The sequence below is a fragment of the Sturnus vulgaris genome, chromosome 1 (assembly GCF_052056855.1).
Source record: "Sturnus vulgaris isolate bStuVul1 chromosome 1, bStuVul1.hap1, whole genome shotgun sequence".
NCBI lineage: Eukaryota > Metazoa > Chordata > Aves > Passeriformes > Sturnidae > Sturnus > Sturnus vulgaris.
In genome coordinates this window covers 37,312,155-37,324,519 of record NC_142243.1, presented here as the reverse complement: position 1 = coordinate 37,324,519, position 12,365 = coordinate 37,312,155, and the positions used below count along the sequence as shown (strand labels likewise).

General features: G+C 37.7%; 1 protein-coding gene across 10 annotated transcripts in view; it reads left to right on the top strand.

Moving 5' to 3' along the window:
• Positions 1-12,365, top strand: part of SATB1 (SATB homeobox 1) — a 92,111-nt gene that overhangs the window by 37,552 nt on the left and 42,194 nt on the right. For all 10 annotated transcript variants that reach the window (XM_088163950.1, XM_014883360.2, XM_014883357.2 and 7 more), the window contains exons 6-7: positions 8,043-8,154; positions 10,469-10,923. In XM_088163950.1, the coding sequence (XP_088020076.1) occupies positions 8,043-8,154; positions 10,469-10,923 (567 nt within the window). The remainder of the gene's footprint in view (positions 1-8,042; positions 8,155-10,468; positions 10,924-12,365) is intronic.

The following is a 12,365-nucleotide window of genomic DNA, read 5'->3' as shown; positions in this document are numbered from 1 at the left end:
ACTGAACTTGAAAACTGCTAGATGAAGTTCTAGGGTCTCATTTTATGTACATTCCAAAATGGATGCTCAAGATGGCCTCTTTTGACTTTAAAAATCTGCAAAAACTTATGTAGAAAATGGAAAAGAGATCAAAGGAAAGGCTTATCCTTAACACCAAAAGAAATTCAGCAAGACAACTGTTAGTGCTACTGAGTCTGATGACTTCTTGTCTGGACATTGTGCCTTAGGGCTCAGCTTCATGCCAGACATCTGATGCTTTGCTTAGCAGAACAGTGGAATCCGAGAAGAGACTTGCTGAAAATCATGTCCTATTTCCCAGCAAGGAAATCTTCCTTAACATGGTGGGTAATATTAAGCAAAAACTGAAATTAAAACAAACATCATGGCTGGGTGAAGATAGAGCAATTGTAAACATCTCTATCAGGAGAATGTATATACTGCTGTTTTGTAGAAATTTTTAGCATACACAAAGCTGACTTTAATGCATTAATAAGTCTAAAATGTCTTGTATTACACAAAGCATTAGCATTGGGTTAGTATTTGAAAGCACTTTTATTAGGACAAGCATCCCAGATAGTAAACAAGGCAGAAGCACTCTGACCTGGCTGGAACAGAGTGATTGAAAAGAAAAGCAATCCACCAGAGAGCAATGCTGAAGATGTCTCATATTTTCACCAAACCAGTCTGTGAGATCTCCGAGACCCCGCCTACCTCTTTATTTCCATACAAGAAATGCTGGCTAGTATCTTGGATTATTTGGATTGTTCTCTTGGTTTCTAGTTTTCCCTAGTGCCATTTATTGCATCCCAAAAAGAGGTGACTGCAGGTGCACAGATGTCATGTAGTAAACATCCTAGTGTAGGAACAGCAGCCTTCTGGAGAGAGGCTGAGGCTGTCACCACATGGAACTGGTAAGGAGGGATGCATCTTACCCTGGAGTAGCTTAATTCTGATTCTGTGGACTTGAAGTCCAGCCTGGGTTGGAGCATGGCTTCTGGATTTGTCTTCATCCAGTAGAAATTCTGCCTGTACACCCCAAGATGGTGTGGTGGGCACCAGTAGGGAGAGCTCCTGAAAACATGCATCCCTAGCTCAAGCTGAAAGAGAAGTTTAAAGTAATCTATTCATTTCATAACAGCTCTTTCAAATGGATTCCTGGCTGAAATGGATAGCACATTTCTTACCCATGGAGCTCTGAAATTTCAGAGCTCTGCTGGCAAAGGCACTTGCATAATCAAAATCTTAGGGTGTTATAAGTCACCCCTCAATTTCATTTTCATTCTGTGAAGTAAACCAAGAATTAACTTATTAAATACTGGTTATTTGCATTCTATGTTTTATCCAAGTTGTTTTTAGGAAGGGACTTTTACTACTAAGTATCTGCCACTTACAAATTGTGTGCAGTAAAATCGGGATTCTTAAAAAGATTTGTGTTGGACATCTGACAATAAAGACAAAAATGCGTTATGTCTCCTTATCTTTTATAGGTTGGGGTTGTGACTTCATTTTCTTTCTTTCTTTCTTTTTTTTTAAGTCTAAGGCACTGTGCCATGAAGCTTGTAACGCAGTTATGAAGTTCTTCAAATCTGAATTAACATTTCCCACCTACCTATCTTTCTCTCTTTTAAGCTTTTAACCTTTGTAGATATAAGAGTAGTATCTTGGGAAGCAGCTTTTATTTGAGCTTTATTTATATCTATCAGTGGGAGATGCTCAGAAAACATTGGGAGAATGCTGCTCTGTCATGCAGCAACTGGGAATTTACATTACAGAATGGTAAAAATAGTGCAAGGATCAGTTCCTTCAGATGCTGAATCCTCATTTCTGATTTTCGAAATCTTCCCATGTGTGGGTATATTTCTATCCATATATAAATATATGTGTATGTATGTATATATAATTTGGGTTCTTTTAGTTTTACATCTTCCCTCATTATACCAATGTAGCTCTATGTTTACATTAATACATACATTTATAATACTTAAAGACAACATAAGACAGAAAAGGAGGAGGAGATCATTTCAGTTTTTCGAGGATAGGAGAAAGGATGAAAGGCATACTAATGTATTGGAAGAAAAGCCTGTGCCATCACTGTAAATCTGCCTTTTGCTCGGTTTCAACTTATATGACCAGCATTTGCCATGCAGATCCTTATTCTCCTGACCCTGTCAACAGTATGGAGGTCAGATAGCCATCCAAGTGCAATGCCAAAGGCACAAACAAAAGTTTTTTTCTTCTCTGCCCATCTGTGGGTTTTTCCCTGATCCCACATGTTTATAGGGCATATGACAACAAATTCCGTTGCATTATTTGCTATAGTTCAAGCTAATGGACCAAGGAATTTAACATAATTCTTCATGCGCAGTTAAACTGTCCATGTCAGGATTTCTTGCCCAAAAAAGAGCTAGTGGCTGGATATATTTGGTCTGCTTTTATTCAGAATGGCAGATGATATTTCTCTGCCATGCCAGAACCCTAGGAACGACATTTTGCCCTGGTTGGGTTTTTGCAGTACGTGGGCTGGCATAGGCTCAGGCAAGCTAAAATCTTTTGATTTGAGGATAATCTTGTGTTATCTGACTGGGGCTTGAATGTTCCATTCTCGTTTGAAAAATGTTAACGTGGAGCCTCCTGAGAAATAAGCACTCGTAAGAGTCCGGCTTCTGTTAGAACTGATGGTTGCTATTTCCACGCAAACAAAAGCCACTGATAGTGGCTAGAATAGGGGAAACAAAGTTCCTCTGTCCTTTATGAAAAGATCCCCCCCTCCATCTGCCCCCAAATCTTTAAGTTCTGTTCTGCAACTTTATTACTATTCAAACTAGGTCTAGGGACAAAGGCTCATAGCTTTCTCATTTTTTTTTTTAAAGCCATGTTAAGTTTGCAGCATTGGAACATGCTTCCCTGCTGGTGTCTAGGGATGTAAAGCAGAGGATTTATGGGAGACAAAATAGAATAAAGCCTTGAAAGTTTGGCTTTAAAAATGGAGCCAGTGGTTTGACAGATTGTTCAGTAAATGTTCATTTTATTGAGAATTATAAAAAAGGTGCTTAACGCCTCTGTACCATTAATATAATACATTAAAAGGGTACTGCCAAGATTAGTGTTTCAGCTCTGAAAATTGACTGTGGGGTTTATGGGCAGCACTGTTCATATTCTGCTTGTATGATGAGGTATCTTCTACTTATCACTTCACAAAACCATTATGTTGTTGCAAGGTTTTATACTGAAAAATTTGATAAATAATAAAACGTAAATAAAATCTCATTTGAAAAGTGAGAGGATAGTTGCTGCCTGTCTTATAGCCAGATTTAGCAGATGCGGGTTTGAACGTAAAACAGTTGTGAAAATAGCCAGTGTCAAACTAGTGCAAAATTAAACTTGTGGGGTGTTCTGTTTTCAGTGTCTGTCATTGTTGAAGTACTCCATTTCAAAAGCATGCATTCCTTTCTACAGAAAAAAAAATCAGATTCCTTAGTTGAAATTAATTAGCATTCAGAAACCAGATAGCATGTTTTTGGGTATTCATGAGATCTCTGTTTGAAAAAATGTTTTTAACTTGTAGAAATGTGTTGCAACACACAGATGGGAAGAAAAAGAAAAAAAAATCTCTTTAGCAAGCACTGTGTGTAAAAGGAATATTACATTTTGCACGCTCCTGATTACCCTGTGTAAACAGTTTTTGACATCTGTCTTTATAGTTTTCGAGGAGAGGAAGACTTTGTTAAAAGAACCATTTTTATACAGCAGTCACCATTTCAGTCTTGCTTTACCTGTATTATGAAAGCAGATGGTCTGCATGTCTTTTGAATATTTATAACTATCAAAAACAATCTCTTGCTATTCACCCTTAGGCTTATGAGATGTCAGGACTGTTCTGGTTGAAAAAAAATCGTCTTGGGTGTTTACAGAAAGGGGATTACATTAAGCTGAAATGACTATACATTTTCCAGTTTAATATTTGTCCATCAGCTGTTTAATCGTATTTAGATAATTGTGTAAATAAGTTGTTGCAGCCCTTGCCCCTTCCACTGAGCAGGCTTGAAGCTTTAAACACCAATGAATGAGTTGCAAAAAAGCTCAGATTTTTTTTTTCCTAGTTAAACAACCTGGAAGGCCTAAATAAGTTTTGGTTACAGTGCTTCTTTTGAGAAAAATGTTTAATTTGCAAAGGAATCCCTGATATCTAATTCAGCTGAGTTGTTCTAGGAAGCTGCTGTGTCTGTTACTCTGCTAAGTCTGTTAGCATGTATTTACTCTGTGTAAATATTGCTGCCCAAGTACCCCTTCATGAGGCATGAAAACAACTTTATTCCGCCCATATAAAAATAATTTTAAGGTTATTTAGGGGAAGTTTTGGGACTGTGGGGGTTAAAAGCTTTTTTGACTGGAAGCTGAGCAATCACTGATAACAGATTTTGCTGTGGTTGGTTGATTTGGCAGAAAAGCATGAACAGTTTTGGTTTAGATGATTGAATTAACCTGATTAACATTGTTTTTGTTGTTTTGCAAAAAGGACAACAGTATACTTTTAGCGATGATCGAGCAACACTTCACCTGGTTGAAGAGCAGTGTTAGAGGCAATGACTCAGAAATGCCTCCCTTGAAGCACCTGCAGCGGTGGCTGCAGCAACGAGCCAGCATGAAAGGCTCGGGTCCTTCCCGTATCTTGCAGGATGCACCTTGCGTTAGACTCTGGCACAAAACAAAAGGTGTCTGATGCTACCATTTTATTGGGTTTTGTTTGATGGGCATATGAAACGATTCCTGCTTGAGATCTATGATATTTCCCCAGGGAGTTCCCCAACTTCTTTGAGAAAAAGATGGTGTCTGGTATTTAATCTCTGGTATTTAATCTTCCAGAGAAAATGGGATTTGGTTCAATCTATGCTGGGTGAACCTCAGCTGAACCTCAGAACAAATTCTACCCCTACCTTCACACAGTTGTTGGATGCCTAATTATAATTAACTTATTTGGCTAAAAAAAGAGCACTTGGGCTGCAGCAGATGGTATCATTCCAGAATAGTGGGATTTCTGTGAAGGTGGCACCATTTCAGATGAGATCTCCCGATTCTCAGAACATGACTGCAAGTGATGTGGTTGGGGGGAGGGAAACATGGGAGAGGGGAAAGAGGGAAATTTGAGATCTTGAACGCTCACAACTTGCTTTCATGGATAAACTACAGGGAGATAAGATTCCGTATCTGTGATCAGTTTTTGCATTCTCTAAATTGTCTTTGCAACATGTGAAAAAGAAATCTGATTATGAGTGATGCATGTGATGCATTTGAATATTTGTATGATGTATTTATATTCATCCTTGTGTGTGGAAGGCATCTGCCTCTGTGCCTCACAGATAAAGAGGATATGTGCAGTAGTACCAGGATATGATGTGCTTCAAACACGATAATTTTGATTATTGATAATTCAAGATATGGGGAACTCCTCAAGTGTAATGACCCAGGTAATATGAAAATCTTCAATATGCCTTAAGTCTAGATAGTGAATCTCTGAAGACCACTGACTCATGGGGTTAATCTTAAGTTTTAGGCTATAGGCATACCAGACATTTTTATATGTAGATTGGCATTAAAATGTACAGGAATTCTATAGCAATAGAAAATTTCTATAGCCAAGTGCATCTCTCTGCACTGATGTGACTGCACGTTTGATGACAATAAATAACACATAGAAACAATGAAATTCAGTGTTGTCAAGATATTTTCTGAGTTAACAAGGTAATAATATTTTATCTGGCTTGTAAAATTTTGCCTTCAGTGAATTAGTAAATAAATCATTGATTCCTCCTGATGAGGATTCTTAGCGTAGGTAATATCACTTGAATGTTTGCATGAAGTGTTCTCAAAGAAAATGCAGGATAATTTTCATTTTTAAATGTGTTTATAATGTCTGTCTTTTTTTTTTTTTTTTTAAATCTACTTTGAAGAGCAGGAGTAACATCACAGTGTTAGCCATCAAAGCTTGAAATTCACATTGTGTCAGAGAAGCTAAAATTCCCCGCAGTGTTTCTTAAACAGACCAGTCCCCTATTTGGTTGTAAAGTAACTGCATTAAATTTATTCCTGAAGAAGCAGGGGATGTGTTTCAAACTGCCCTGTCATTTGTGTATAGTTTTTGTAAAATGACATGGAAGGGAACACTAGGAAATCTTAGACAAACATCTTCAATAATAGGTAATTTACTAAAACTAATATACATGTGTTCATACTTTAAGTTAATTGGGCAGGAGAACATATCTGAAAGGGGCAAAGTAAGAGAAACCCACCTTGAAGTCTAAATGTCATCTACAAAATACACGAGCTGGTGTGGGATGATGGCCTCTGACAGGTCCAGTTCCCCATTTTACACATAGAGATCTGCAGTTTCTGCAAGTAGTCTGTGCATATAATTTGCCAGTTCAGATCCTTAGGACTTTTAAATCATGCCTTATGTACCATGTGCCCATGGTTTGTCTTATGTATTTTTATTTTGTACATATTAGATATTAAGTATACTGGAAGTTGAAATTGGGTTCAGCTGAGCTTGGTTCTGGTCATTCAGGCTAGACTTGTGGTAGTCTATAAAAATTTCACTCTTCATTTATACCACTGACAAAAAGGCCTCTAGCTAGTTTCAGAAGGGCAAGAATTTTGGTGATTTGGGGAAACATTAAAATACCTGCCTGGTGAGTAGGGGATATCCACATTTGGCACAAATAATGCTGCCTCACTCTGGCAGTTCTGAGCCCCCACAAACTACTGAGTAATACCTTAGAAAATGGTTATAATGAACTTCACTAAGATCAATAATGAAGGTATATTTAGTCAGAAACGGAACTTGGCTTTAAAAGAAGATTTACAGTAACATTTATTGCATTTTTACTCCGGACTCTTCTTTCCAGTGGCTGTTGTAGTTGGTGTAACAAAGGATTGATGCTCTAAATGATTCTTAAGACAGCACAAATATATCTAAATGTTACATTCTGAATAGTGAAGAAACGTAATAACCAAGGCTTTGTCTTCTTGACTGTCACTGCTGTTTTGATGCACTGGACAATTCTTGTAGTTAAGCCAGAAGTAACTACTTTCCACACAGAAATTTAAAGGGTGGCAAAGGTCGGTCGGTTGAAATTATATTTGCTACTTTTGTTGTTTATACATCATACACTGAGTGTGATTTTCAGATTGGAGCATTATCTCATTTTGCAAGGCTTAGTTTTAATTGATTTGTAAAAGAATGTACTGGAACTGAAAGTTTTATGCATTGTAAATTCCACTATTTTAAAATTGGTCATAACTGAGCAGAAGGTAAATTTCTCACTGTAGCTATCTGATATCTCGAGAACCTTTGAGAAAAAAATCATCTCGATTTTCCTTTGGTCTGTTTTACAGCTAATATTCAGTTACAGAATTAGACATGACAATAAGCTTTTCATAAGCCTGTTTTTGCAAATCACTTAAAATACCCTGTTCAGGAAAAACAAGGCTGGGTTCATTTTGGGTTATTAGATACATATTTTATTCTACTATACACCCCGTATTTTATACTGTTCATAGGTGATTCAGATAAAGTTTTATCCCGTGATTTTTTGGCGTCTACTCTGTAATAATTGTCACAGAGGAACTGAATGTCCATAACATGGGTCACTGCTTGCATTTGTAAAGGCAGTGTAGGAATTGTATGCCCATATGGGTATGTGAAGGGTCAATCAAATTTAAAAGCAGAAATAGGATTAATAGAATTCACTTTCAAGATTAGCATCTTCTGTCCAGAGCCCATCCCATTGCATGATGTTTCTTGGTCGATAACTTTGTTCTTCCCTTAGTACATCTGCTATTTTTGCTCCCATTTACAATATACCTTGGTTTGTTTTCATGTTCAATTAATGAGTTTTTTAAAAGGCTTTGGATGATAGGATTTAAAATGCAATATGGTTCTCAAACTTTAAAAATATAATGGTTCAACAATTGAAATAATTTGTGCTTTGACTTGTACTGCTCTATATTACAGATTTTTTTTTTCTTCTCCCCTTTTCACACAGAGTATGATTTCTTCCATTGTGAACAGCACTTACTATGCAAATGTCTCAGCAGCAAAATGTCAGGAATTTGGAAGGTGGTATAAACATTTCAAGAAGGCAAAAGATATGATGGGTAAGCAAAAAAAAAAAATTGCCTTGATGGTGGTTACATACCATTATGTGTCACATTGAGGTCTGTCACAGTCATATAAGAAGCCAGTTCCCTTCATGATAAGTTTAGGATGCTTTTGATGAGTAGATGTAGAAAGTACATATATAGTGAAAGAATTCATTTAAATAAATATTTGCTATTGAAACAGCCAAGCTGACTTGGGTTGCCAGAGATGTAAAGCTGTCATTCTGTAAATCTAGAGATCTTCTACCTCCCAGAATAATTGTTTAGAAAACCTGTTCCTGGAACTATGACGAACTGATTTTTTAATGTATGTATTTTTTTCTCACTCTGGCTAATGTATATTTAAAGAAACAGGCTTCTTCAGCTATCACTACCTTCCAGCAAGAATGCTGTAATTTTATAAATTCGTATCTTTCTCTAACCTTGGGACCCTAATTTCAATTAATTTTAACAAATAGTTGTTGTGACAATTGTTTGATTCTTGTAGTACGCACAAGTAAATTATTTGGAGAAAAAATCTATCAACTCTGTGATCCCTTTTATCTTTCTTAAGCCTGTTCACATAATTTTGAACACTTTATGTCAGAAAATTTCTACATAGATTTCAACAGAATGGAGAAATAGGACCTCAATTTGGATTGAATTTTGAGCTTGACTTAGCTTTCAGTATTTGAAGCAAAATCATTCATCTACCAAAACAGGTTCCTTGCCTTTTATAGCTTAAGGCTGTAATGAAGACAATGCATCACTTTTGTGATAATTGCTTGAATTACTGTTCTGAGTGAATGGCCCACTTGGGTTGATCTCTACTTTCCCTGAGTGAAAAAAGGCAGCTTCTTTCCTTAATCTACTTTGTACCTTCTGTGTAACACAGAAGCCTTCTTCTGAGACCACCAAATTTAGTGGTAAGACCTCACTTGGTTTCAGGTGTTCTATGTATGAGGCAGCAGAGTGGCCATATGGGGAGAGAGACTTTTCCACAGCAGCCTCTCCCACATCCTTTGCAGCAGTGCTCCTGCATGGGGCAACCCATGCAAAATTTTACTTACACAGTCTGTCAAGACAGGTTCATCGTCCATTCACCTGGAGTCAGTGAAGCCAGAGAATATTAAATGTGTGTTTGTGTGTTCTTGTATAAACTACTGGCAGAAGAGGCAGCATTGCCCCCAAAGCCACCTGTGTGAGGAGTACCAAAGCCTCTGCTTGGGTATTGATCCAGGCTATAGAGACCAGAACTCTCTGCAGAACAACTGGCTTGTTTTTTATTTATCAAATTTCTGCCTGCGATAAGACAGGGGACGAAGATGGGGATGCAGGTGGGAAGCCAAGCGCAGATTTCTTCTTCCAGCTTCGATCCTCGCAGAGGAAAGGGTGGCCTTGTACTGATGACTGTTAGTGAAGATCATAATTACTGTGACAAGCTCAGACACTGCCTTAAAAAACAAAAAAGCCTTACAAGTATAAGAAAAAAAATTGCTACTTTTGTGAAAATACTGGACTTTTGGTTTTTAAATAAATCTTATTTTCTTAAGGCTATTTCCAGACCAGAGCTGCTGAAGCTTTGGAATAAAAAAAGTTACAAATGCTGATAAAAAGGAGACTCCTTAATATCAACCTAGAATTATTTTATGTTGTTTAATCAAGCACAAGAAGGGAACTGGAAGAACTCTTGTAGTTAAAAAACTGTGCTGTTTTTTAAAAAGGAGGGTGTGTCAAAGACAGATGAGTTAATATAAGAAAAAAATTCAACCATGTTGCAAGTCACTGAAAAAAACCATGCATACATGGTTGCAAGATAAAGCAGCCCATCTGTGTAATTTACATAAATTATACTAGTTCCTAGCAGTCCCATACAATTGATGCAGCATCTAGAAATTAGCAGAGCATGGGGAGGTCTGCACCTCACCCTGCTTGTTACAGATTTCCAGTGGCTGGTAACTGCAGATGTCATGGCAGAGACCTCATGGGAGGAGCAAAACCAGTCACCGGGGGCTTCTCTCTCTCTGGCTGGGACATGTTTTCCCACAGCAGCCCTCCTTACCCTCTGCACAGATGCACTTGTTGTTTCACCTGCATCGTCTGTAGCACAGAGTGGATTTTTGTCTCTTGTCTTTGCCCCATCTCTAGTTGGTGACTGCTTTTTCTGAAATCCCCTGTGTCTGTCACTGTTGGATGCAGCAACCTGCTCATGGTTGAGTTGCATTGCACCATTTTACATTTGTTTATTTTTATTAGCATGTCTTGTGAGGACAGTCAAGTTTGTGATTTTCAGTCTGATGTTGGCCTTTTCAATGTTTCTTTTCTGCTGTAGTTGAGATGGATAGCCTTTCTGAACTATCCCAGCAAGGTGCCAACCATGTCAACTTCGGTCAGCAGCCAGTCCCAGGGAACACAGCCGAACAGCCTCCATCTCCTGTTCAGCTTTCTCATGGTAGTCAACCATCAGTTCGGACCCCACTTCCAAACCTGCACCCTGGACTTGTATCTACTCCCATTAGCCCTCAGCTGGTAAATCAGCAGCTGGTAATGGCCCAGTTGCTGAACCAGCAGTATGCAGTGAACAGACTTCTAGCCCAGCAGTCCTTAAACCAACAGTACTTGAACCACCCTCCTCCTGTCAGTAGATCCATGAACAAGCCGTTGGAGCAGCAGGTCTCAACAAATACAGAGGTGTCTTCCGAAATCTACCAGTGGGTCCGTGATGAATTGAAACGAGCAGGAATCTCACAGGCAGTATTTGCACGTGTGGCTTTTAACCGAACTCAGGTCAGTGCTCTTTTATCTTTTTTCTTCTTTTTTTTTTTTTTTTTAAGTCTAAGAGTCTCTTCTTTCTCTTGCTAATTAGTAATTGCCATCTTCTAAGTCTGTATTCTCATTTCTACCTCATCACATAGCCCCTCTGAAGGAACCATGCTTCCTTGAAGGATCACTGTCCATGTTGATACATTACCGAGGTTTGTGGAAATATCCACTGTTCTTACAGGAAGCATGGTTCCTCTCCAGTTGTGATGGTTTATGAATAGCTGAATTTCCCAGTAAAGGAAATGAACAGCTCAATGCAGAAGCATTCACAAAGTCACCCAACAGATTGCCTGTTGTGTTGTAGAGCTGTACTCTACACTACCAGAGTTGTGCTCTGACCACCTGCATGCACTGAACAACCTGTCTTCTTTCACAGGTGTACAGGAGATATCTTTTATCCATACTTGCATTTATTTTTATTATTTTCCAGTGAAAGCCCTAATAACATCTTTACAGGCTTCTGAAAAGATTAAAAATTAAAAGCTTTATCTCTAGATCATCTACTCTCTTCATGTATTTTTGTTAGTTTGTTGCAAAAACAGTAGTTGTTGAGCTTGCTGGTGTCCACGTCAGAACATATACTTCAGCTCTTCAATGCAGAAAAAGCAAGCCCTAGCAAAGCTGATAAGTAACACTAAAATGTGTTATTTTTTACACCTGTTTTAGAAGCTAACCCTGTTATAATTTATTCTGCTCTATGAATTTAACTTAATGCCATGTTGCATGGAATTTAATCAAGCAGAAATTATGGAAGAAATGTCAGTATATTGGATGCAAATAATAAGATCTCAAAATTTTAGAAGTATGTTAAAACACAAAATAAAATATTTTTAATAGGCCTGTCTAAAATGGGAAATATTTTAGAGAAGACATAGGTAAATTTGCTTAGGGTTCCACATTTTTAAATGAAAAGATACACTTAGGGGACAATTTGCCCATTGTAGATTATAGTATAACAAAAAAGATCATAATTTGAGCTTCTCTTGAAACATTTTTGTTAGAGAATAAAAAATTCTGTTTCAAATGCTCTGGTAGCAGGTTTGAATCAGCGTGTCATTTATAATTGTTCTGAATTACTATTGCCTTACAATATTTTACATCCTCCTTTAGCTAGAAGAAAGTAGAGTCATTGTGTGAATTCTCTGTAGGGCTCTGTGTGTGCGTGTGTCTTTCCTCTTTACAGCAGAGGAGGTTTTCAAGATCGGGGCTTTTCATATCAAATTTCATGGGTTACATGAACTCATGCAGGGATCACTTACATTAAGTTAGGTCCAGACAGTGTCAGTTGTTATATTTACAAATAAGTGAATCTTGTTTAATACAGTGTTTAAAAATTTAATTTTTAATACTCTAAAGTGTTTAAGCAACAGTAGTAGCTTCATGTTACAGTGTTTTGCAGCTGCCAT